Source organism: Bos mutus, chromosome 1 (assembly GCF_027580195.1).
Source record: "Bos mutus isolate GX-2022 chromosome 1, NWIPB_WYAK_1.1, whole genome shotgun sequence".
Taxonomy (NCBI): Eukaryota; Metazoa; Chordata; class Mammalia; order Artiodactyla; family Bovidae; genus Bos; species Bos mutus.
In genome coordinates, this window is record NC_091617.1 from 121234012 (window position 1) to 121261805 (window position 27794).

General features: G+C 36.0%; 1 protein-coding gene across 2 annotated transcripts in view; it reads left to right on the forward strand.

Moving 5' to 3' along the window:
• Nucleotides 1–27794, forward strand: part of PLOD2 (procollagen-lysine,2-oxoglutarate 5-dioxygenase 2) — a 121218-nt gene that overhangs the window by 48274 nt on the left and 45150 nt on the right. For both annotated transcript variants that reach the window (XM_070374909.1, XM_070374908.1), the window contains exons 2-5: nt 5176–5267; nt 8641–8777; nt 21996–22159; nt 25997–26109. In XM_070374909.1, the coding sequence (XP_070231010.1) occupies nt 5176–5267; nt 8641–8777; nt 21996–22159; nt 25997–26109 (506 nt within the window). The remainder of the gene's footprint in view (nt 1–5175; nt 5268–8640; nt 8778–21995; nt 22160–25996; nt 26110–27794) is intronic.

The window sequence follows — 27794 nt, forward strand, 5'->3', positions numbered from 1 at the left end:
AAAAAAGAGAATCGTGACAGATTGAATATAGACTACAAAGCCTAAAATATTTACTATTTGCACTTTTACAGTGAAAGTTTGCTGGCTCTTATGGTAACCATTCCTAGAAAATGTGTTCCTTGAATAGAAAGTTGAGCACCACTGAGTTTTATAGATGAAAGATACTTCTTTCATAAAATGAGTTATAGCAGAGTAAGGGCAATGTACTCACAGCTCCTTCTTGGGTAGAATTTTTTTTTTTTAATTTTTGCAAATTTAAAATTAAGACTGAGTGTAGAGAAAGTTTCTTGGAAGGATAGGAAATTTATCCCTCTGAGTAAGATCAAAGGTAGCTGGGCTGGTGCTGAGTTACTGAATGTGCTGCCTGTCATTAAGACAATGAATTTCAGCTGGATTTATGGGCTGATCGAAGAATCATTTGGAGACAGGACATATTAGCCAAAAACTTCCTATTTTAAAGCTATGATTTGTTTTTGGAAAGAAAATTTAGATCAGCACTAAAAATTGATAAATTCTGTTATTAAGTCAACATCTAGAGAAAAAACATGACTCTAACAATGCGTTTTTCTCTGAGAGTTGTAAATTCAATAAGAGAGAACATAGTGTGGTTTTTGTTTGTTTGTTTTTGCCTTTCTAAATAAATTGCCTTGATTTTTGGAGAGGTTGTGTTATTCATCTAAATTTTTCTAGAGAGCTAACTGTTAAGCCACTAAAATATTTATTAAACCTTACTGTAGTGCTAGGCATTTTGGTGGACTTTGTACATATGATTATAGAAGGATTTTTTTTTTTTTTTTGGCTCTGATGTGATTTTCATTTGATAAATGGTTCTCATCAACCACACTCTATTGATGCATTACATGTTTCTTGCTCATGGTAACTGCATTACTCCACTTTCTGACAGAGTCAGACCGTGGCTCTAGAGGTTATATTTGGCCAGAGTTGGGCTTATCTTTATCACATTCTTAGACTGGTTTTGTTAGTGGCTGATGGGTGCCCATTTTTCAAGCTCATTTTCTCAACATCTCACTTGATTCTTTTGGTTGTTGTGGGTAGATTGGGTAAGGTACTAATTATAAGTTGTTTAAATTATAATATTCTTTGTTTAGAAAATTTCTTCTGTCTATTCCATTTTTCCTTTTCAGACTGTTAAAACAAGTTTTATATTGAATATTTTTCAGATTGGAATATTATGGATTATGCTTTTTAATTGTAGGAATTTCCAAACATATGTAAATGAAATTCAGTTTTAACCATTATCATATGTGGGCAATCTTGTTTAATTTTTTATCTTCCTCCTCCATTGCCTCCTATCTACCCCGAAGAATTTTAAAACAGATCACAAACACTATATCCTTTCATTGGGTAATACTTGAGTATTTGTCTCTAAATTATAAAGTGAAAAGTGAAGTCGCTCAGTCATGTCCGACTCTGTGCGAACCCATAGACGGCCTCCCACCAGGCTCCCCCGTCCCTGGGATTCTCCAGGCAAGAACACTGGAGTGGGTTGCCATTTCCTTTTCCAATGCATGAAAGTGAAAAGTGAAAGTGAAGTTGCTTAGTTGTGTCCGACTCTTAGCAACTTCATGGACTGCAGCCTACCAGGCTCCTCCGTCCATGGGATTTTCCAGGCAAGAGTACTAAATTATAAGGACCCTTTAAAAAATATCAGCACCATTATTAGCATGCTAAAAATGAGTAATATTTTCTTAATATTAACAAATATAAGTTAGTGTTCAAATTGCCCTAATTTTCTCACAGATACCTTATTGGCAGTCGACTTTTCACATCAGGACCCTAATAAAGGCAGTGATGTATGTTTGGTTGCATTGTCTCTTAATTCTGGTGGGATATAGTATGCTAGTTTCCCTCTCCTCTTTTTCTCTTTTGACATTGATTTTGGAGATCAGTTGATCTTCTGTCCTAATACTTCTGGTAAACTTGTGGTATGAATTTTACTGGAATCTGAATTATGTGTTAAATGTATGTTAAAGTTTTTAACAAGAATATGTCATAAGACAGTGGGCAAGTTGAACTGTTGAACTACTGGCTGGCAAGAACTTGTGAGTGGTACATGTCAGCCCTTTCTTCTTTTACTTCCTAGTTGAGTAAGATTTATTTTCCTCACAGTTATGATACTAATAGCAGGTAAGAAGAAACAAACATTTGTATGTAATGTTATTGAATAGACCTTTCTTTGATGAAATTACTTATTACTTGGTTTTACTTTTTTATAATTAGCAGTAATAGTGAAACAACAGGAGTCCTTATTTGGCATAGGATTGCCAGACACAGTCAGGCTGCATATTTTTAGTTTTGCCTTCTGAGTCATTAGATTAGGTAATATTTCTGTCTGTCTGAGGGTCTGGCCAACATTACTTTCCTATTGAGGATGGTGAAATCCTTGCTGTTAATTTTGTGCTGAAAATTTAAGTATAAAAATCCATCTAGGCAAAATCTGTAAACCTATAGCTAATACTCTGATTTATGTAGAAAAAGCTAGTAAAGAAAGCTGTCTTTAAATATAGTCATTTTATGACAGTGAAAAGTACTTAAAAAGTATTTCCTTTACTCTTATGAAATAGAATCTAGTATTCTTTTATTCAGAATTTATTGTGAATGATAATATGTCAAGTTTTCTTAATTGATTAAGCCCTGTTTGAAACTTTACAAATGAAATTTTGTTTTTTAAAAAAGAATAATTTATTGAAAAAGTGCTTTTAATTTATTAGAAAAGTGCTGACAGCTTTATTGAAAATGACTTTTATTTTTGCTTGAATATCTGTTTCTCATAATGGTGGAAGTTATGTGAGAAATACACATTTCTAGAAAAATATATAAAAATGTTAATATTTATCTTCATGGTAATGTTTTCCTTTTTGTTGATTGACTTACTTGAATTGATTTCTTTATGTGTGTTACACTTACTTATATTTTGTTTATTTTCAAAATTTGATGATTACCTTGGATCTTATGAAATAGTTTTTAATAGATTGTTAGCTGGAATCAAGATTGCCGGGAGAAATATCAATAACCTCAGAGATGCAGATGACACCACCCTTATGGCAGAAAGTGAAGAAGAACTAAAAAGCCTCTTGATGAAAGTGGAGAGTGAAAAAGTTGGCTTAAACTCAACATTCAGAAAACGAAGATCATGGCATCCGGTCCCATCACTTCATGGGAAATAGATAGGGAAACAGTGGAAACAGTGTCAGACTTTATTTATTGGGGCTCGAAAATCACTGCAGATGGTGACTGCAGCCATGAAATTAAAAGATGCTTACTCCTTCGAAGAAAAGTTATGACCAACCTAGATAGCATAGCATATTGAAAAGCAGAGACATTACTTTGCAAACAAAGGTCCGTCTAGTCAAGGCTATGGTTTTTCCAGTGGTCATGTATGGATGTGAGAGTTGGACTGTGAAGAAAGCTGAGTGCCGAAGAACTGATGCTTTTGAACTGTGGTGTTGGAGAAGACTCTTGAGAGTCCCTTGGACTGCAAGGAGATCCAACCAGTCCATTCTAAATGAGATCAGCCCTGGGATTTCTTTGGAAGGAATGATGCTAAAGCTGAAACTCCAGTACTTTGGCCACCTCATGTGAAGAGTTGACTCATTGGAAAAGACTCTGATGCTGGGAGGGATTGGGGGCAGGAGGAGAAGGGGACGACAGAGGATGAGATGGCTGGATAGCATCACTGACTCGATGGACGTGAGTCTGAGTGAACTCCGGGAGTTGGTGATGGACAGGGAGGCCTGGCGTGCTGCGATCCATGGGGTCGCAAACAGTCGGACACGACTGAGCTACTGAACTGTACTGAACTAAACTGATAATACATTAATGCTATGTATTTCATTTTCAATCGTTGTTTATTGTTTAGGAGATACTTAACACTGTACATTTTTTCTTATTGATAACAGTAATTGAGAGTCAAATGACATAACTCAGTGCTTGCTGCTGCTGCTAAGTTGTTTCAGTCCTGTCTGACTCTGTGTGACCCCATAGATGGCAGCCTACCAGGCTCCCCCATCCCTGGGATTCTCCAGGCAAGAACACTGGAGTGGGTTGCCATTTCCTTTTCCAATTCATGAAAGTGAAAAGTGAAAGTGAAGTCTCTCAGTCATTTCAGACTCTTAGTGACCCCATGGTCTGCAGCCTACCAGGCTTCTCCGTCCATGGGATTTTCCAGGCAAGAGTACTAGAGTAGGGTGCCATTGCCTTCTCCGAACTCAGTGCTTAGAATGTCAAAAAGACATTTTGCTTTCTTAGTCCACTGGTCCTCTCATACCCTAAGGTTTAAAACAGAAAATGCTCTAGCACCTTTGGCGTTTTCTGATGTGTTTGTTTCTTTTTTGCGTTTGCCCAACATGTCTTTTTCTGATAAGCATTTTTCCTTAATAGCTTCTATAGGTAATTTGAGATGACTCCTTAAATCTGTTTTCTTCTATTAAGAAGAGGTGTTTTGTTAGATTGAAAATAATAATCCATTATAAAATGATGACTCAAAGCTGTGTATTTACTAGGGCAGTGTTGATTTTGGTTCTTTTTATTCTTTAATGAAAAAATAAAACATTGAAGGTGATATAAATATGGATTTTATAGACTTCACATTTACAAACATTCTTTGATAGGAAAAATATTAAGATTCTGTTTCTAAGTATTTTTTCCCAATTTGTCATAATTTATTTGAAAAAGTTAGGATTAATCTCATGATTGGATCTTTTTGTTTTGTGTGTGTGCTTTGAGGAATGTAATGTCCTTCTGAACCTAACTGATGTTTGTAATTCATCAGCAATGATTTATAGGTGACAATGAAGCTGGTTGATTAGATAATATGTAGGAGAGTTGGTCTTTACAGATAAAACCTTGTGCAATTTTGGAAGTGTTTCTCTTAGTGCTGAAATCGTCCATTGAGGGCATGCTTTATCTTAAATATTAAGGTACTTTCTTACCATTAAAATAATTCATTATTTGACAGTCTGTCATTTGGTAGTAATATAGCCAATTTTAATTGCCTAGTTTTTCAACAGCTCTTTGTTTACTCTCATGTAGACTGACAAACCAAAACATTCCCATGGGTTTAATGAGGTCTCTAATCACTACAGTGATCTCTGTAAAGTGTGAGTAGTTAGCCTCTTGGTAAACTGTCTTATGTTATTCCCTCTGTCTTTGCAGATAAATTATTAGTCATAACTGTAGCAACAAAAGAAAGTGATGGATTCCATCGATTTATGCAATCAGCCAAATACTTCAATTATACTGTGAAGGTATGGTATATCTTTTAATTCATGGAGATTTTAGACTGTGTGCCTGAAGTACGTTTTTCATAGTGAAAACAATAACAACAGCAACATGATCTATAATCTACAGAAGGGAGATGAAATTTGATTACATAATTGCTGTTAGTTTACACTTACTAGATTGTTTTAAAGATAGGTTTCGGCCTTGTTAATACTCTGCCACTCAGACGATAATTTCCTAGTATTCGCTAATGTTTTGTAAAAACATGTTTTATATAACAACAGAAGGATATTTAGAAGGATATATATACATATATATTGGAGAAGGCAATGGCAACCCACTCCAGTACTCTTGCCTGGAAAATCCCATGGATGGAGGAGCCTGGTAGGCTGCAGTCTATGGGTCGCTAAGAGTCAGATATGACTGAACGACTTCACTTTCACTTTTCACTTTCATGCATTGGAGAAGGAAATGGCAACCCACTCCAGTGTTCTTGCCTGGAGAATCCCAGGGACGGGGGAGCCTGGTGGGCTGCCATCTACGGGGTTGCACAGAGTCGGACACGACTGAAGTGACTTAGCGTATATATATATTTGTTTTAAGGAGTCTTGTATGGGTATAACATAATTAAGATTTGATAGTAATTTTTTTCAATATGAAGATTTTTTTTTTTGTAGTGGGTTTATCTACCTTGGTATATTTCTTCATTTAGGAGAACTGGAAACATTATTGTGAAGCAGATACTTTTTCTGTTCCATTATTGGGAGGTACTTTTCTTGTTTTTTGTTTGTTTTAGAGGAATTTAGTAACATTATAAAAGGGCTTTATAACATCTCTAGGAGAATATCTTATTGATAAACGGTCAGAAGAAATGGGAAATTTGGTAGGACTAGTAAACTGAGCTAGGAAAGACCTGCTTTGTTTTTTTAAAGTTATTTATTTTTTAATAGAAATGAGGCTTTATCAGCTAAGTCTTTTCCACATATAGAGGAGAAGAGAGAGATATCCCAAGGTAGGAAAACAAACAAATGAATTTAATACATTTACACAACAAAACAGTAAAACTTAAAAAAGCAAGGAGAGAGAGATTGCTTTTTGCTTAGGAAAAAAGTGAGCTGTTCTAGTATATATTATAATGCACAAAAAAGATAATATTTGCTACATAACTGCTAGAAGACTAGGTACACATGTTAATGTAAAACAACTGTTAAAAGAAGCTGACTTTGCTAAAGAAACAGATCTAGGTGTTTAATATAGGATAAAGGAGAAATACGTTAGAGAAGTTTGTTAGGATACAGAGGAAATACTGTAGTATTTCCTACATGGAAATGGAGAAAAATTATGGTAAAATAATTCTGAAATCCAATGAAGGACATCGTAAGGGTTCAGAATGGGGAGAGTCTGGAATATTTCTTATGTGTGAGACACTGTTAGGACCTTTATACATGGCATGCTGTTGATTCATTATATAAACCATGTAAGGTAGATATTACTTCACTTATGAGTGAGGAAACTTGCCCCAGGGCATGTAACTTTAAGGGGTCAAATCTTGGACCCCAGCACCCTTTGTCTCTCTAACTCTGGAGGTTTTGATACTCCTGTTGCCTTTCCATTATATGATTCTGAAGATGGACCCTAGACCACCAACATCAGCATCAGCTGGGAAATAGGAATGAGGTTTCTTAGGCTTCTCCTCACCTTCTGAATCAGACTGGGAGTTGGGCCCAGCAATCTGTTTTAAGAAACCCTCTATGTGATTCTGATGCATACTAAAGTCTGTCACACTGATGGAGTGGAAAGAAAATAAGACTAGAGCTTAATCAACACAGCACTACACAGAGTAGGTGCTCAGATATTTAGGCCCAGTATTACTGTAGTATTGGAGAAGTCTAAAGGGGTTGTAGAACAGAAGTATAACAAATGTTAGGGCCAGAGGAAGCCACTTTTTAGGTCAAGAACTAATGTTCTAATAGACTAGCCCCAATATGAATCCAAATTCCCATACCAGTGTTTCTTTCTCCCTTCAATATAAGTAGTGAGGAAGTGCTAACTAGGGATCTGAGGCTGGGAGTCCCACAAGCTCTACCAGCCAGGCTTGTATTTGGCTCAATGGTAAGTAAATTTAGAATTAATATTTATTTTCTAAACTACTTTTATATTTTTCTTTTGTATTCTTAATTTAATTCCCTCTGAATTCACAGATCTTTTAGAACAATGGCCCCCAACCCCCAGGCCACAGACTGGTACCAGTCTATGGCCTTTTAGGAACCTGGCTGCATAGCAGGAGGTGAGCGCGGGAAGCTTCATCTATATTTTCAGCCCCTCATCGCTCACGTTACTACCTGAGCACCACCTCCTGTCATCATCAGCAGCATTAGATTCTTGTAGGAGAGCATGAACTGTGAACATGTGAGATACCTTGGTTGCATGCTCTTATGAGAATTTAAAACCTGATGATCTGAGGTGGAGCTATGACAGTGATGCTAGTGAGGGGAGCAGCTGTAAATACAGATTATATATCTTATTCTATATCACAGTATAAAAACCATCCCCAACCCTGGTCCATGGGAAAATTGTTTTCGATGAAACTGGTCTTAGGTGCCAAAATGGTTGGGGACCACTGTGTTAGCAGATCCTTGTTTCAGGAGCTTCAGACTTTGTTTTGATGAAACTAAGGTCCAAGGTGTGTCTGTGGCAGAGGGGCTCATAGATTTGTTTCCTGCTTCTTCACAGCCTGGTGCATCAGCAGGCACATAATTCAGGAGGCAACTGCTGAGGCTGGGCAAACAGAACCCAGGATGACTGTAGGCTTAGCTCTAAGTAATTGTGCTTAGGTGATTTCTTGCACTGATAAATAATTAAACTTTTGAGGGAAACATAAGCTTAAGATTCTTAAGGTAGGGAAGATGGCATTTGACCTGATGCCCTCTGTGTTTCTTGGGATGACCGATTTGGTTTCAGCAGGGAAACAGATCAAGGGCCCCATCCAGGATTCACTGAGCTTCCAGGGCTCCCCCTTGTTCATCAGACAGATTTCCTGCCAGATTGAAAAGTAATCTGGAAAGTTTCTTCATTTTCTTTCCTTTTCATTTCAGTCTGAATAAAGAGAAATAAGATGTGAGAAATACTTTCTGTGGCTTCCCTCACCAATCGCCAACTTCCTTGGATTAGTGTCTTCTTTTGAAATGTTAAAATTGAGAATGACATTTTATGGGGTGGATAACATTAAAGAATTATGACCTGATCTAGGCATCAAGTTTTTTTCTGTCTAGCATCATGAGTGTAGCATTTAAAGAGTGATGCTATGTTATATTGTACAAGCTGTTGGTGACTTCCAGTGTTTATGACACTTCATAACCTGAGTTTTGCCCGGGGATAAAATGTTGATTTGATTTATAGGTCCTTGGTCAAGGAGAAGAGTGGAGAGGTGGTGATGGAATTAATACAATCGGAGGGGGCCAAAAAGTGAGATTGATGAAAGAAGTCATGGAACATTATGCCAATCAGGAGGATCTGGTTGTCTTGTTTACTGAATGGTAAGAGAAACAACCCGTGGCTTTTTTTTTTTTTTTTTGTCAATTGTTGCCATCCTTTTGGAAGACACTTTTTTTGTTGTTTTTAATTTAAAATTAAAAAAAAAAAATGTTTGGCTGTGTTAGGTCTTAGTTGCAGCGCACAGATTCTTCATTGCAATGCATGGGCTTCTCTTTATTTGCAGTGCATGGGCTTACTTGCCCCGGGGCATGTGGGATCTTAGTCCTCTGATGAAGGATCTAATCCATGTCCCCTGTATTGGACGGTGGATGCTTAACCATCAGACTCTCAGTGAAGTCCCGAACATGTGGCTTTCTAAGTCTGTACTAAATTATTTTAAAAGAGTTGAAATTCACACTTGCAGAATATATATTGAATTATTTTATTCACAATGAATCATTGTTTTAAAAAGTAGATATTATTCATAATTATAAAACCATGGTCTGACATATTTAATTAACATGATCAAATTTGATGAGTTATCATAAATACCAATGGGAAGACAGGGTATAGGCTAAAATTTTTGTGAAATTCATGTCTTAACCCTGATTTGAGATAGAATAAAGATCATATTGAACCTTTATATTGAGAGAGTAACTCAGTGGGTTCTGGTTGTCCAGGAAGAAATATATCACATAAGGTATAAGTGAAAAATTAAAAAAAGAAACATGTTTAATAAGAAAGAAAAATCTTTCTAATATGTAAATATCTTTTCTTGTACTAAATGTGAAGTGTCTGCTGTGTTTCCTTATCTTCTTCTTAGGTATTTAATAATGTCAGGTTGTCATGAAGCAGTATTGGTAGACACCTTTTTTTATACCATTTTCCCTACATTCTTTTTTATTTTTTGGTTATCATTTTAAATCTCCTTGCATTTTCCTCTTTAAGTTAGGGAAGTTTCTATATCTTTCCCTCAATTTGAAAGTCCAAAACCACAAATTATTACAGATGAAAGTAAGAACAGTGCTTTTTATATAAATTTTAAATAAAGGCAGAAATTTTGAATTGAAAATAGACATACTGGAGTTCTGGTGCCATCAACACTTACAAATTTTGAAAGGTTCATATATGTGCATCTTTAGAATTTCCCTATTGTCTCCCAGGAAAAAATAAAGTTCTGCTTATAGTTACTTATTCTTGCAACATGAGATTGATGGTTAGCTTGTGTACCAAGAAGTTTTCTACAAAATCTATTATATATATAATCTATTTTATATATAATCGATTATATATATAATCATATATATATATATATATATATATATATATAACCCTTAGGAAAATGGAGCAGGATGTTCATACTAACCGTATTAAACATTGAGTATGTTTGGTTTAAAATTACCAGCCATTTTGGTCAGCTTGAATTTGCCACATGTACGTTTTGATTTGGACTTGAAGGCAAATTCTGCTTGTAAAAGTTACCACATATGAGCCAGTAGTGGTTTTGGGTTCCCAAACCTCTTTCTGCATTTTAGGAAGAACTCCTTTTCCTCACCCTTTGCTCCTTTATCAGACTACCCCTCCCATTTAAGGGAGCCCCCTATTTAAGATTTAAGCTTGGAAGAAACCGGTTTAGTAAGGGGCCAATTGGTTTCTGATAAGACAAGGGACACTGTGAGATATCTGAAGACTGCTTGAGGTTGCTTTTATTTATTTAGTTGATACTTTAAGACCCAGTATGACCAAAAGATAACAATAGCCTTTTAATGAAAGATCCAGTGTGTGTCAGGCACTATGTTTGGGATATATCAGTGAACTGAGGATAAAATTTCTTGACAACTGCCTCTGTGAAAAGAGCCAGCTAACTGAAATCACGCATGCCCATCTCCCCAAGTTCTAGTCAAAGAAGCAGCAGTAACATTTTCTCTTTCATGACTCACCATATCTGTCTTCCTGAAGAAACCTAGGGATGATGAGACAGTAACCAAGATAAGAAGGATGGACAATTGATACCACTTTAGAGCTCTTTTCATTTATTTTTTCCTTAAAAGACAGTACCCTTTAAAAAATATTGTGGGCAAGTGATCAGTACAGTTGAAATTGTGGGTAATCCAAGATCAGGGAGAAATGAATTTGACTCTAAATTATTTGAAAAAGGAAAACCATTTTACAATAGAATTGTTAATCTCCTAATTAACCTTACCTCCAGTTAAGGCTATAGTTCAGAATATACTCATTTTAGTAAATCAAACCAATTGCTACTTGTTATGTGAGTTTTTAAGGACAATTTAACTGTACTAATTAGTTTTATGGAAGTATAGGTCACTACTATATAAAAAAATACCAAGATTTATGTAGTTAATAGTTTAAATAGTCTTTAAGAAAATAGCTTTGTTGAGATATGATTTATATACCTTGACATATGCTCACTTTAAGTGAAAATTTCAATAATTTTTTTTAAATTTACAGAGTTGTGGAATTATTGTCACTGCTTGATTCTGGAACATTTGCCATATCTCAAAATGGTCCTTAGTGTTCATTGTGACAGGCTTCTGTGAATTAATTTGAAAGCAATCTTATAACATCACTTCCATGTGAATATGTATTCTAAACTGACTTTTGGATGAACATTTAAAATTAGAGACAGTGTTCATAAATATACTAAGTTAAGATTTACCATATTTAATTTAGATGTAAATAAATATTTAACAAGGGTTTGGGTTATTCTTAAAACAAAATGAACACTGAAGCTCTTTATATGAGAAAGTACCACAAACTTTTTTTTCAAGTTACTTCACCCTGCAGTGTGTGTGTGTGTGTGTTTTATTGCAATTAAGACGCTTTGTGAAATTGGCAATCTCCCCTTGATTTGAACAACTATCAGTATATATAATGGATTTGATGACTTTAACAGACTGGACAAAGTATGATGAGCTCTTTTGAAGTAGGCTCATAGAGATTTTAGGGAAAAATATTGTAACATGCAACTACCATTCTAGTTTTTAAAAAATTCAGTCTACCTTACTCCTACCATTATTTAGCAAGAGCTTATAAATTGCAAAGTCAATTCTTTTATCTTACCTCAAAGTCATAAAGTTAACTATCTTTAAGCAAATACTTCAATGAACCAAGGAGTTGCTATATACCAAAATCGTGGGGTAGATATTTTCAGAGAGGAAATAATCATTTTGGTGAGTCCAATAACCGCCACCAAATATGCCTTTTAAATATTTCATATATTGGGATTCTTTCTGTAAAAAGCACATCTGATTAATGACATTTACATTCAGTGCCACCACAAAATATAAATTTCAGCCCACATCACAATCTGATTAAGAAATGGTTTGTTGATGTTTGTTGGAATAAGAGAAAACAACACTTCAAAACATTGATTTTTTTTACTTTTAGTCAGCTTATGAGGCACTCACTTAATTGCTTATTGAGCTTTTCACCTTTCCAGTTTGCTTCAAATGCGGAACGACTATAGAATGGTCTATGTTGAGTTCTTCAGCAACTTCCTGTGTAGTTTAAGAGGATCAGCTTCAGTGATTCTCTCAATTGGTCGTTGTCATCTTCCAACGGCCTGACACTGAACTCCTTGTCTTCGAAGCTCTCATCTCCTTTGCAAAACTTCTTGAACCACCACTGCACTATACATTCAGTAGTGGTTCCTGGGCCAAATGCATTGTTTATGTTGTGAGTTGTCTTCATGCTTTTTGACCCATTTTAAACTCAAATAAGAAAATTACTTGAATTTGCTTTTCATCTCACATCATTTCCCTAGTCTAAAGTAAATATAAAATAAAAAGCAAGTAATAAGTCTTTTGCAAAAAAACTAAAGCTAGAAATGTGCATTCAAATGATGTATAATATAACCACATTTATTTAGAATGACCAACCTAGATAGCATATTAAAAAGCAGAGACATTACTTTGAGAACAAAGGTCCGTCTATTCAAGGCTATGGTTTTTCCTGTGGTCATGTATGGATGTGAGAGAGTTGGACTGTGAAGAAAGCTGAGTGCTGAAGAATTGATGCTTTTGAACTGTGGTGTTGGAGAAGACTCTTGAGAGTCCCTTGGACTGCAAGGAGATCCAACCAGTCCATTCTGAAGGAGATCAGCCCTGGGATTTCTTTGGAAGGAATGATGCTAAAGCTGAAACTCCAGTCCTTTGGCCACCTCATGTGAAGAGTTGACTCATTGGAAAAGACTCTGATGCTGGGAGGGATTGGGGTCAGGAGGAGAAGGGGACGACAGAGGATGAGATGGCTGGATGGCATCACTGACTCAATGGACGTGAGTCTGAGTGAACTCCGGGAGTTGGTGATGGACAGGGAGGCCTGGCGTGCTGCGATTTATGGGGTCACAAAGAGTCAGATATGACTGAGCGACTGAAATGAACTGAACTGAAGAGTGAATTGCATTAAAAGATGGAGAAGCATTTTTCAAGAGGCAGAAGTATTATGGATGCTTTAAAATTATTTGTGAAGATTTTTTTTTCTTCATTTGAAGAAATTAAATGACTTATAAGGGCAGGAAAGCATCCAAACTTTCTAAATTTCAAAGATAGAAATTATTTTAAAAATTGATTGTTGGTTAGAAACTGTGAAAATGCTGCTGCTGCTTTTGATCTTTCATGTATTGACCAATGTTTGTTTCTTTTAGCTTCTAATTAAATATTAGAAAAAGTGACATCAGTGAGCAGATTTTTCACTTGGCATTCAGAACACATCTTGAGCAAAAACTTTGACCCAGGTACTGAACTTAACACTATAGAAAAAGAGATACACAAAGATGCCACCCTCAAGGATCTCATATTGTACTAGTTCTTCAGACAAAACTGAACCGACCTAATTTAGAAGAAAAATTTATCTTCGTGGTCAAACATTGGCATAATCTCTTTAGAATCATTTACTTTTAGAAAATTGGGAAAGATTATGTTTTTATTGTATCAGTTTGCTAACTGTTTGTGAACATAGTTTTTATGATTTTGTCATTGTTATAAGAAATATAATTTGTATTTATTAAAATTCTATAGGTGACCAGATCCTATCTTATTTTAGTCTATGAAATAACCATGTTGTACCTTTCATAATTTAAGCTACATCACCAATATGCCTACATTTTATATTGCCTTACATAGTTTATTGGAGAGGGAAATTGCAACCCACTCCAGTATTCTTGCCTGGAGAATCCTGTGGACAGAGGAGCCTGGTGGGCTGCAGTCCATGGGGTCACAAAGAGTTGGACACGCACACACTAGTAAAGTAATGCTCAAAATTCTCCAAGCCAGGCTTCAGCAATACATGAACTGTGAACTTGCAGATGTTCAAGCTGGTTTTAGAAAAGGCAGAGGAACCAGAGATCAAATTGCCAACATCTGCTGGATCATGGAAAAAGCAAGAGAGTTCCAGAAAAACATCTATTTCTGCTTTATTGACTATGCCAAAACCTTTGACTGTGTGGATCACAATAAACTGTGGAAAATTCTTCAAGAGATGGGAATATCAGACCCTGACCTGCCTTTTGAGAAACCTATATGCAGGTCAGGAAGCAACAGTTAGAACTGGACATGGAACAACAGACTGGTTCCAAATATAAAAAGGAGTCCATCGAGGCTGTATATTGTCACCCTGCTTATTTAACTTATATGCAGAGTACATCATGAGAAACGCTGGGCTGGAAGAACCACAAGCTGGAATCAAGATTGCCGGGAGAAATATCAATAACCTCAGATATGCAGATGACACCATCCTTATGGCAGAAAGTGAGGAGGAACTCAAAAGCCTCTTGATGAAAGTGAAACAGGAGAGTGAAAAAGTTGGTTTAAAGCTCAACATTCAGAAAAACTAAGATCATGGCATCTGGTGGGAAATAGATGGGGAAACAGTGGAAACAGTGTCAGACTTTATTTTTGGGGGTTCCAAAATCACTGCAGATGGTGATTACAGCCATGAATTTAAAAGACACTCCTTGGAAGGAAAGTTATGACCAACCTAGAGAGCATATTCAAAAGCAGAGATATTACTTTGCCAACAAAGGTCCGTTTAGCTAAGGCTATGGTTTTTCCAGTGGTCATGTATGGATGTGAGAGTTGGACTGTGAAGAAAGCTGAGTGCCGAAGAACTGATGCTTTTGAACTGTGGTGTTGGAGAAGACTCTTGAGAGTCCCTTGGACTGCAAGGAGATCCAACCAGTCCATTCTAAAGATCAGTCCTGGGAGTTCTTTGGAAGGAATGATGCTAAAGCTGAAACTCCAATACTTTGGCCACCTCATGCGAAGAGTTGACTCATTGGAAAAGACTCTGATGCTGGGAGGGATTGGGGGCAGGAGGAGAAGGGGACGACAGAGGATGAGATGGCTGGATGGCATAACCGACTCGATGGACGTGAGTCTGAGTGAACTCCGGGAGTTGGTGATGGACAGGGAGGCCTGACGTGCTGCAATTCATAGGATCACAAAGAGTCGGACCCAACTGAGTGACTGAACTGAACTGAACTGAGCAGCTAACTAATACACATAGTTTATACAGAAGACAGAGTAAAATTTTTCTGAAGGCAAAGCTTTTTAAGATTGATGGCTGTAATTTTAACTAATTATGGCAGATTTATTTGATAGACTTCTTCTTGGCAATGAGGACAGTTTAGGTTTGCAGACATAAAGAACCTAGTCATTAGCAATGGACAATATTTCATTAAATTAGTATGAAGGAAAGCCAAATACATCAGAGTTTTCAGTTTCTACATGGCTTTTTAATTTTTTTGCTTGTTTTTGAAGGAAAGGTTAAAATCTTTAGCTGTCACTTAAACATATTGCATTGCCTTCAGCCTCATCCATGATGTGAAATATGATTAGGAATTACATGGGAAATCAATGACTTTTAAAAAAAATTGTCCAAATATTATTATTAGTGTTTACTGAGTGTATTAGTGGGTATGTTGGAGTAAGGAAGAACCAGACTGTGTACAAAAAAAGGATTGGTTGTTTGTATATAGCTTGATAAATGGTACTAATTTGTCTACTTTTTGTGTGTAGACATAAACCAGATTTTCCCCAAACCAGATTATCTACAAACCAGATTACCTACTCCTTGAATCTTTTTATTTTGAGTAAATATGTATTATTAAGCATCTGTTATTATGTAAAATATGGTGCTAGTTGCCATGGCTGGATTGGTGGTGGGGCAGGGGTTGACTGGGACAGAAATCTTGCCCTCTGGAAAGGCTTTTCTATCCATAGATTTGTATGCGTTTTCTGGCACAGCTACATAATAATACTAATATTACATAATAATAATGTAATATTACATAATAATAATGTAATATTACATAATAATATGTATATATTATTGTAAATAGTATATTGTATATAATATGTAGTAATATTATATAATAATGCTACATAATAATAATAATATTATAGGTACATAATAATAAATGCTGGGGATTGAAAAAGCTTCTTGCTTTCTTCACGGATTCAGTGAATACTTAGTTGTGTGTGCACGTGTGTGTGTGCTGTCATTTCAGTTGTGTCTGATTGTGTAACCCTATGGACTGTAGCCTGCCAGGCTACTCTGTTCATGGGATTCACCAGGCAAAAATGCTGGAGTAGGTTGCCATCCTTCCTTCAGGGGATCTTCCTGACCCAAGGATAAAACCCGAGTCTCATGTCTCCTGTGTTGGTAGGCAGGTTCTTTGCCATACTTACTGTGCACTAAATATGTATTAGATTTGAAAGTTCTAATGTTGCAGAGATGAATTTAACTGTCATTTACAATTAGAGGAAGATTTTCATTTAAGCATTTGTTTTACAAGTAAAGAGACTGATGCAGAGGCACCAAGTGATGATGACTCATGGTCCCACAGATAGCTAGCAGCTTGAGCAGCTTGAGGTCTTGCCACAGTGTCTCCTTGGCTGCCCTGTCTGCTAGGAGCTACCTCAGGACTTGGCTACTCTCAGGAAAGTGTCTGGAGAAAATGACTCTCCACCTGGGCAGTGTCCTCATTTGACTGCTACCTCATCCCAGCCTCAGTAGGAGTATTATATTCAGAAAATGAAATTATATACCATTAAAAAAATCCTTCCAGTAATTGTTTTTAAAATAGTCCCTACTTTGTCCAAGTTTATTCCTTCCCCTTCCTTCAAAATTCCTATGATAAATTTAATCATTTCTCTTGTGATTATTTTGTAATTTATTCTGCAAGTTCAACCGAGTAGACATTTTCAACTGCTTTATGAAAATGAGGGGGGAGTGGTTCTATAGTATTGTTTTTAGCATCAATTATCTGTGAAAAATATAGATATGTTTTTAAGATGAAGACATGATTAAAGAGAGAATTATCAGGTGTATTGCTTCTTGCATGCTTCATTAGACTTTAAGCTTTTAAAAACCAGCTGCTAATAGTTTGGGTAATCATAACTTTTGGCTTAAATTTATATCAGTGATGATGAATAAAGTGTGGGTTGGGGAGAAACAAATAAATAAGATTAGGAAACACTTCTGTTGTTTTCCTCTCTGACTTAGGGGAATAATACACAGATGAATAAACTGGTGTATTTGGCATGTGAAGGAAGACAATGCAGTTTAGTATAAATAGTCACTGCTGGCATGAAGTTCAGTTCAGTTCAGTTGCTCTGTCGTGTCCGACTCTTTGCGACCCCCATGGACTGCAGCATGCCAGTCTTCCCTGTCCATGACAAGTAGAAAATGAAACATTCTGTGGAAAAAGAGAGGAAAAGAGTTGTGGGGATTAAGAGGATGGAAATGATCTTTTCCATTTATGCTGCTCACGTAGAGGTTTGTAGAGGAAGTGAGATTTGGATGAGGGTGAGTGGTTTGGATCCGATTGGGAAAAGATGTGCTAAGCTGCTGAAACATCATGATTAAAGACATGAAAGACAGATCAAATAATTCAGTGTGACTTCAGAACAGGCTATTTAGTAGAAAATTAATGTGAGTCTGATTCATTTAGACTTTATTTTACAGGCCAGGGTTTGGTAAGCTGTAGTCTGGCCCAGGCTCTTTTCTGTAAATACTTTTGTTGTAGCACAAGTGTGCTCAATTATTTACAAATTGCCTATGGCTGCGTTGTACCACAATGGTAGAGTTGAGTCATCCAGCAGAGACCATATTGCCCTCAAAGCCTGAGGAATTTTTGCTAAAAGGCTAGATAGTAAATATTTGCTGAGTCCCACTTTAGACCATAGTTCTGATCCAATCAAGGGACTGATCCAGTCAAGGGAATGGCACAGAAAGGTTTTCAGGAGAGTTTATCAGATGGTCCTTATTAGAGGGGATGGGTGATAGGGAGGCTTATAAGATTTTTGAATTAATCTAGTCCAGTGTCTTCTAGTGGGAGTGGAGAGGCTTTAAATTCTAAATAGATTAAGTAGATGGAATCAATGGGTTCTGGAGAAAGATTTGATGAGAGAGGCCATGGAAAGGGAAGAGGCAGGGCTGAATAAAGGATTTTCAGCTTGAGTGACTGTATGGTTGATGGTGCCACAGAAACAGGGAACGCTTGTAAAAGTTTCAATGACCTGTCTGAGATAGAACACTGACGTGTCTGGTAGAGGACTCAGTATGACCACATAAGGTGAAAACCTTATGGTTTTTGCAGGACCCAGGAATATTTACCACAGTGAACTGTGGAAAGTTTTATCTTATTCTTCACATTTAAATGTATCAAATTCCTATGAGCATTATTTTTATGACTGTTGTGGGCATTTTTTAAAAAGTTTGACCTTTTGGGTTGATATGACTAAAGTCATTTTAAGTAGAAAAACTTTCTTGCCCTTTGAAAAGTTTTAAATCGGTTCAAAAAAACTTTTCTAAAGTACTTCAACACAGAAATAGCAATGCTACTAGAATGGAATGAGAAAGTTCCAGCAACCTTAAATTTTTATTCAAAGTCAAATCCGTACTTGAATTATGTGAAGAGAATTTTTGCCTTTTACATTTTGATCTACAGTAATTGCTTTTAGTTTTAAAGGTAATGCCTACTTACAAAATTTTTAAATTATCAGAGTACAAGTAGCCCACAACTCCTCCATTTCAAGCTGTTGACTTCTGCTAATAGTTTGAGATGTACTGTGGAGATATTAAGCTCTTCACTGGTGTTACAAAGACAAAACAATCATTTGCCAACTGTACCTTTATTACTTCAAATACATGATTTTTGTTGTTGTTTCATTTCTAAGTTGTGTCTAACTCTTGAAACTCCATGGACTGTAGCCCTCCAGGCTCCTCCATCCATGGAATTTCCCAGGCAAGAATATTGAAGTGTGTTGCCATGGCCTCCTCTAGGGGATCTTGCCAACCCAGGGATAAAACCCCTGTTTCCTGCATTGGCAGGCAGAGTCTGTACCTTTGAGCTACCAGGAAAGTTTGAATACATGATGCTACCTGCAAAATATCTGAATCAGTTTGGTCCAAGTCTCCAATCTATGATTCTCTGACATAATGAGCTCTTTTTATCCATCTCTCCAGACAATTTATGGGGTCCTGTGCCTCAGAGGGTTTGGTTTATTTGCCTTACTCTCAGGGTTTAGTTACCCTGGTAACTGGTCTTATAAAGCTAGTATTATTTCCTAAATCTTCAGTATTTAAAAAAGAAAATTATATCGGCAACTAGTAGTCTTGAAGAAAATACCCCTGATAGAAAAGATAGGGTTATCCTACAAGGCAGAAATCTAAAGTGGTCATACTTATGAAATCAGCTATACTTATTTATAAGAAAAAGAGAAACTTGATATATTCATATAAATACTTTGTGAAGTCAGATTAATTCAGTTTTTTAAATAAACATTGAGGGGAGTTGGCTTGAGGTTTTAGTCAAAACAAATTTATTCTGATTTAAAATTTATCTTAAAATGTGTATTTGGCTAAAAAATAAAATTATTTAAAACTACAGACTTGTGTAAATTTAAAAGTAAGTTTTTGTCCTACCTCTCATTTTTCAGGTCCCTTTCCTATAGTAACAAAAATGTTAATTTTTTAAACTTTTTTGAAAGATTATTATGGTGTTAATTTTTAATTTTTTGTAGCAATATCTTGATGAGAAATAAGCACTACTTTCCCCATCATTTTATGCTTAAAGGAACAGAAGCATAAAGAGTTTGTTACTAACTTTCCTATGGTTACTCAGATGGCAAGTGATAGAGCTGGAATTGGAGTTAGAAACCCATCTGTTAGACTTCAGATTGTGTGAACTGAATCACTTTATGATTATATTATTAACAGTATTAAAATTTTTCTACCCTTTGAGCTAAAAGAAAGAAAAAAATTAAATGCCAAATATGTATATATATATATATATGTATATGTATATATGTATATATATGTAGCTAGATAGATATGTTTTAATTTTAAAGTTATTTTTTTGTAACAAAAAGCAATGATAAAATTTAATTCTCTAGGACAAGCCCAGGGGCGGAGGAGCCTGATAGGCTGCTGTCCATGGGGTCACGAAGAGTAGGACGTGACTGAGCAACTTCTCTCACTCTTCACTTCCATACATTGGAGAAGGAAATGGCAACCCACTCCAGTGTTCTTGCCTGGAGAATCCCAGGGACGGGGGAGCTTGGTGGGCTGCCGTCTATGGGGTCACACAGAGTCGTACACGACTGAAGCGACTTAGCAGCCGGACAATTTAGAATGAAAAAAAAAATGGTGTAGCTCTCTGAATTCAACTTTACTTTTACTAATTTTTAAAAATTGCCTAATTTTTATTTACTAATTTTACTACTTTAGTTTCACATTAGCAACATTTTAATCTTTTTTTAAAAAAAAATAGATTCAGAAGTGGACTGTCTGGTGGGGGAGACTATGTCAAGGAATTTTTGCTTGTAAAGTCTGGTTCACCATGAAAGGGAAAGAGGAAACAGAGGGTAGGCAGCTTCCTTTTTAAAGCCCAGGACTTGGAGGTTGCATGAACATACCAATTCTACTCACATTTCACTGGAGTGGATTGCCATACCCTTCTCCAGGGAATCTCCCTGACCCAGAGATTAAACCCATGTCTCCTGTATCGCCTGCATTGGCAGACAGATTCTTTACCAGCTGATCCACAGGGAAAGCCCAAATTCATGTACAGAAAGTTATTGAATGTTGCCTGATACATACTACTATGTTAGCATATTAACAAACTCCTCAAGAGCAAGTCTGGCAAAGTGTGTGGAACAGCCTCCTTACTTCCCAGTTCAAATATCATAGCAGGGGCTTCTTTGGTGGTCCAGGGGTTACGACTCTGCACTTCCACTGCAGTGGGCGTGGGTTTGCTTCCTGGTGGGGGAACTAAGATCCTGCATGTAGCATGGTGTGGCCAAAAATAAAACCAGCAACGTCCCCAATCCTTCCTTGCTGGCACCCCCTTCCTGCCTCTGCACCACTCCAGGTATCACAGAAGTGCATTGGGACTATAGGCTATTAGAAAGACCTGGTGCTGAATTAAAGAGCATTTGTGTACTCTTCTTGTTTGCCACCTGCGATGGCAAGTCATGAAATTATCATCTTTGGAAATCGTTGGTTTTGTTAAAGAAAGATGCAGAAGAATTTGTGGTTGTAGCAAGAATAGAGAACTTATTGCAGAGAGAAAACAGGTAGTGTGTGTCACATTTCATATTATAAGTCATTGTGATTCTATGGATGAACTGTGGGTAATACAATCTTCAGAAAAATCAATGAAACTATAGATTTAATTTTTAACATTTTTAAATATATTGAGCTTTAAAAAGATACACATGTGTGTATGCATTTAGTTTAGGATTTCAGGCTAAATAGTGATTCAAATTTAAATTTATTTATATTGATGACATTTAGTAGGTGGAAACATTTTGTCACAGGTAATGACATCTGCGGAAATTATTATAGATGAGTACAAATTAGAAAGAAACATTAGGCAGTTACAATGGCAGCCTCTGTCAGTAATAGCACTTCTACTATGTTATACAACAAGTTACTGATTTTTAACTTTTCAACACTTTTGGAATTTTGATTTTGGAGAGTACATGATTATTGAAAAAATTAAGACTAATACTAAAAAAGCTGCTTTTATTTGGACTTTATTACCAGTGTAACATAAATACTAATAACTTAATACAATCCGTATAATTTAAGTTGAGGGAGAGTTGTTTGGTTTACTCTGCAAATAGTTGGAATTAATCTGATTTTGGATTCTAAATTTTGATTTTTATTAGAGAAAAATCATCTCTTGGTTTATATCTCTAAATTTTGACAACTGTGTTTAAAACTTCTCCCCCCTCCTCCTCATCAAACAGCTTTAATGTTATATTTGCTGGTGGTCCAGAAGAAGTTCTAAAAAAGTTTCAAAAGTCAAACCACAAAGTGGTCTTTGCAGCTGATGGAATTCTGTGGCCAGATAAAAGACTAGCAGACAAGTATCCCATTGTGCACATTGGGAAACGCTACCTGAATTCAGGAGGTGAGTAAGATACTGGAAGAAAAATATAATGCGAGTCATGGATTAAAATATTGATGAAACCACCTTTTAAAAAAATATGTAACTATAGACATGTTTTAAATAACCATTATCTTATTACTATGGAAAAATTATATCTGTTTAAATTCACAGTGTGTTTTATAGTTGACAAAACATTTTCTCATCTGTTATATCATATGATGCTCCTAAAAACATTAGTAATGTGTTATTACTAGTGTAAATGTTATTTATGTATAAATGTTATTATTTCTACATTATAAGTGAGAAAACTGTGTTTCCCTAATTTAAGTGACTTCTCCAATAGGCATTCAGTTATTAAAGGAAAAACTACAGGGATTCTGGTCTTCTGACTATAATTTCATTAAGAATTTGCTGGCTCTAGGTTAATGGGTTTAGTAAATTCCCTTACTTAGGAAAAAGTGCAAGCTACACTTGAGTAGCTTTAACAAATAGGCATTAACTTTATCTATATTTTAAACAAATGGCCTGGTGGCTCAGATGGTAGAGAATCTGCCTGCCAATGCAGGAGATCCAGGTTTGATCCCTGGGTCAGGAAGATCCTCTGGAGAAGGGCATGGCAACCCACTCCAGTATTCTTGCCTGGAGAATTCCATGGACAGAAGAGCCTGGTGGGCTATAGTCCACAGGGTTGCAAAGAGTCAGACACGACTGAGTGACTAATAGTTTGGCTTTCTTTCACTTTTATTTTCTTATTTTAAATATACCGGAGTAAATGATTTGTCTTGAAATCATCCCTAGTCAAAAAGATTCAACATTGATTGCCTGGGTGAACTTAAAGTATTGCCTTAGCTATACCACTATGAATTAAGAAATAAATGATCAAATTTCCCCCTTCCATCAAAAAATAAAATGAAGTTTGACTTTAGATATTATTTTATTTCTTTAGACTGAGATTAATATAAAAATATGGCCAGAAAACGTGGATATAGGACAGGTAACTTGTCAGAGAAACAATGCTGGGTGGAAATTGCAAGCCACACTGGAAAGACAGATTTTATTGTGAATTACATAAAATAACCGATTATATTCAGGCCAGTTCAAATAAGTGCTGTTTGAGATAGCAGATCTGGGTTCTAGACTTCACTCAGTTACTTTTGTATATGAAACTTTGGACAAGTAACTTAGTTACAGCTCTATTCACCTGCATTTTCTTTTAGAAACCCATTTCCATGGTGATTCTTTGGAACTCCATCAGCCCATATAAATTTGCTCTTCTGAAACCTTAAATCTTAGTGTGTACTGCCAAGTTTCAGCTCCCTTTTTTTCTCTTCAATACATTTTTCATTCACGGTTTTGGGGATCTCCTGACCATTTTCTTTTTCTCCTAATTTATCTACCATCTTTGGGTTTTACTTCAAGTCCGAACCTAGGAGGGTTTCTCATATTGGTCACATTGTCCTCTTAGATTTACAGTAAAGATGGCTGCCTGCTCTTGACTTCTCTGTCTGGGCAATTTTAAATGAGAATGAGAGCTCCATCTGCTCCCAACTGTCAGACCCTCAGTGACACATGGCTTATCTTTTACCCTAAGTCCTAGATAGATTAAAAGCCACTTAGCTATGGAATTCTGGGATGAGTTTTACTTTGTATTTATTAGTTTTTCTAAACATGACAGGATTAGTGAAACATAACATATGTAAAATCTAGATAGTGAAATATTTACTCAAAAATCTAAATTTCAAACAGAGGCATAGTACTTTGGAAGCAGCAAAACTAGTGAGTGCCTTTGTGAGCAAGTTTAATTAAGGAGAATGTGTTTGTAAGTGAGAAAGTGATCGTGAAAAATGAAAGTGTTAAGTCTCTCAGTCATGTTCTGCTGCTGCTGCTGCTAAGTCACTTCAGTTGTGCCAGACTCTGTACGACCTCAGAGATGGCAGCCCACAGGCCCCTCTGTCCATGGGATTCTCCAGGCAAGAATACTGGAGTGGGTTTCCATTACCGGCTCCAGGAGATCTTCCTGACTCAGGGATCGAACCCAGGTATCCTGCGTTGCAGGCAAATTCTTTATGATCTGAGCCACCAGGGAAGCCCAAAAGTGATCAGACAGGGTATCAGAACATCAGCCTTATTCTTTCTGTAGTCAGAATAATTAAAGAAATGCTGGAAAATCTAAGTATGTTCAATAAAAGTTTATGTAAATTTATGAATGATATAGAGAGTTATTTAAGAGACATGAGTTTTGTTTGTGTGTACTTCATTTAGTTAAGAAAATCATGGAGAATAAACATGTTTCCTTAAGAGGAAAATGGTGGAATATTAGAAACTTTAGTCTTCTGAAATAATATGGCAGTTTAATAGAAAAATGTAAACCATAAACTACATATCACATGCTATGAAAATAAATGTAATTCCTTCTCATTTTAAAGGACATTTGTAATTTATAAAAGGATAAGGAAACATAATTTTTGAAAAACAGTAATATAAACCATTGCAAAATGTCATATGTTGCTGCTTAGACATGTCTTTTTTATCACAGAAGATTGGTTTTAAGAGTTAAAAAATATATATTTTTCAGTGTTTTAGGATTTTTCTAATTTGGAAAAAATGAGGAAAAAATGAGCCACCAGTGATTGATTTAGTCATGTTTTCATTTTGTCTTGTTTTCTCTAGTTAACAATAATAGTCCTGCCTATTTCTTTTAATTCTTTTATTACTATGAGGACATTTTAATTTTGAGGATAATAAGTTAGGTTTCTTTTCAATTCTCAGGAGTAAAATTGCTCCTTGTTAAAAAGTATTGCATATCAATGAAACATAGCATTTGGCTGCATTTCTGAAATTCAGAGGAAGACTCAAACACAGGGAAAAATGATCCGGTTGTCTTTGTCTTTTATAGACAACTGTTGTTGGCATATTGAATGCTTGTGCTCTAAGGCCAAGGTAAAAAAATCCAATTTTAGACTTCCTTTTTCCAGACCATGACAAAACCTAGCCAGAAAATGGTTTAGCAGACATAGTAATGACTAGCTCAGTGAAGGAAAAATTCCCAAAATGTCCTAGATATAAAATTTCTTTGGGATGTTTGCAGTCAGTGACAAATCCAACATTCTTTTGATTGTGTTAGCATCTCTGGCACTGACATTAAAACCACTGTAGTATTTTTTTTTTTTCCCCAGAAACAGTGAATCTTTTACACAGGATCTAAGAACAGCATTTCAGAAGAAAGAAAATTCTTCTGATTCTGATTTTTTCCTAGTAACTCTTTTTTTCCCTAACATGTGTTTGAAAACATTAGTTCCCTCTCTTGTATCAATTAATATGGGGAGATGAGTTGAATGGATGGGTTGTAGTAGCATGGAAACATATACACTACCATATGTAAAATAGATAGCTGGTGAGAATTTGCTGTATGACTCAGGGAACTCAAACCATGGCTCTGTGACAACCTAGAGGGGTTGAATGGAGTGGGAGGTGGGAGGGAAGTTCAAGAGGGAGGGGACCTATGTATACCTATGGCTGATTCATGTTGATGTATGGAAGAAACCAATACAATATTGTAAAACAGTTGTCCTTTAATTAAAAATAAATGAATTAAAAAATTAATTTGGGGAATGTGTTTATTCAAAGAGAGTCTTTTATTTGTACTTGATAGTAAAAACTTTTTTCTGTTTGAATTTATATATGAAACAAAGGACACTCAATAACTCATACTTCTCTCATGGTGAGCTGTGAAATTCTAAACTATGGATTAGGACTAATAGCTTCACAAATCTATGCAACTGGTCTATGAAATTAACACAGACATGAATATTGCTCTTTGAATTCTAAATCCTCTATTCATTCTCTTTTCTATTGCAGGATTTATTGGTTATGCTCCTTATATCAACCGTATAGTTCAGCAGTGGAATCTCCAGGATAATGATGATGATCAGTTATTTTACACTAAAATTTACATTGATCCACTGAAGAGGGTAGGTAATAGCTCTTACTTTCAATGTAATGTCTGGGTTCAAGTGGCTACTGGCACTCCAGTCATTGCATCCATATTCTGGGCAATTTTACAGGCAGAGTAATAAATATGGGGCCATCTCAGTTGTGTCAACTCTAAGGAGAGCCTATCTGGAAGTCTAACAAAATGCTTTCTTATACTTTTCTTTGATCAGAACATATTTATTTGGCTACATATAATATGGAAAGGGTTCCCTGGTGGCTCAGTCAGTAAAGAATCTGCCTGCAATGCAGGAAACCGAGGTTAGATCCCTGAGTCAGGAAGATCCCTGGAGAAGGAAATGGCAACCCACTCAAATATTCTTGCCTGGGAAATCCCATGGACAGAGGAGCCTAGTGGGCTACAGGCCATGGGGTCGCCAGTGTCAGACATGACTTAGCAACTAAACCACATACACACCATATCACAAAATACAGAGGAGTTTTGTTCTTTATTTCAAGCACATGTGTTCTACTAAAATCTGAATTCTCTTATTAAGAGGAAGAATGTTGGGAACAAGAGCACCTTGCCTTAAACCCTAAGGACAATATTCCTGAGATTGATTTAAATGGAACTTTGGAGAAAACTAAAAACAAAGTTCTTTAATTTGATAGATACTATTTTCAGTATAATTACCTAATATAAGTTAATATTCCATAAGTTTATTTTGTATAATCAATACAGTTCTAAAATTTATTCAGTTGTGTGTTTCAGGGTACTGTCACTAGGAAACAAGTGTTTTTTTTTTTTTTTAAGTATATTTTAGAGTGAGTTTGCACTGTGTCTGCTTTTGTATTTTTGATAAATACTATCTAAATATTTTCATTAGATACTTCTTAAGAAACTTTATTCTTAATTTTTTTTTTTTTTTTACTGTCTCTTATGTGACTGACACAACCAGCCTGAGGACTTGATCTCTCATTTGAGAGGCGAAACCTACTCTTGGCATGAATGTTAGCCCTTGCAGCTTGATGCCTGTCTTTCTGAGTGTAATTCCACAGTGAAAGTGCTCTGAGTGTTATTTAATTGTTTTTGCTTTAGGATGCTTCCTCTGAAATCTCACTGCTGGGTCTGTAGTATTTTTAGTTGTGTAAATACTATTTATGTTTTCTATAGGCATAAGATTTAATGTGGTTAACATGTGTCTTAGTCTGCTTGGTTTGCCATAACAAAATATCATAGACTGGGTGGCTTAAATAACAGAAATTGTTTTCGCAGAGTTCTGGAGGCTAGAAGTCTGATATCAGGGTGCCAGAATAGTTGGATTCTGGGGAGAACTCTCTTCCTGCCTTGTAGATGTCAGCCACCTTCTTGCTGCATTCCACATGGTGGAGAGAGAGATAAGAGATAGAGAGTGAAGTTTGGGGCTTGAACATATGAATTTTCAGAGAAAACAAACATTCCATCTGTAATAGCGTGCAAAGACAATTCTAGGAATATTATATCAGAGCAATGTAGCTGAAAAATTGGTCCATTGAGAATAAGGTTGTAAAGTAGATTAATGTTTATGATTACGTTGTCTTCCAGGGAGCAAGTGTCTTAATTTCATGGCTGCAATCACCATCTGTAGTGATTTTGGAGCCAAAGAAAATAAAATCTGCCACTGTTTCCAATTTTTCCCCATCTATTTGCCATGAATTGATGGGACTGGATGCCAAGATCTTAGTT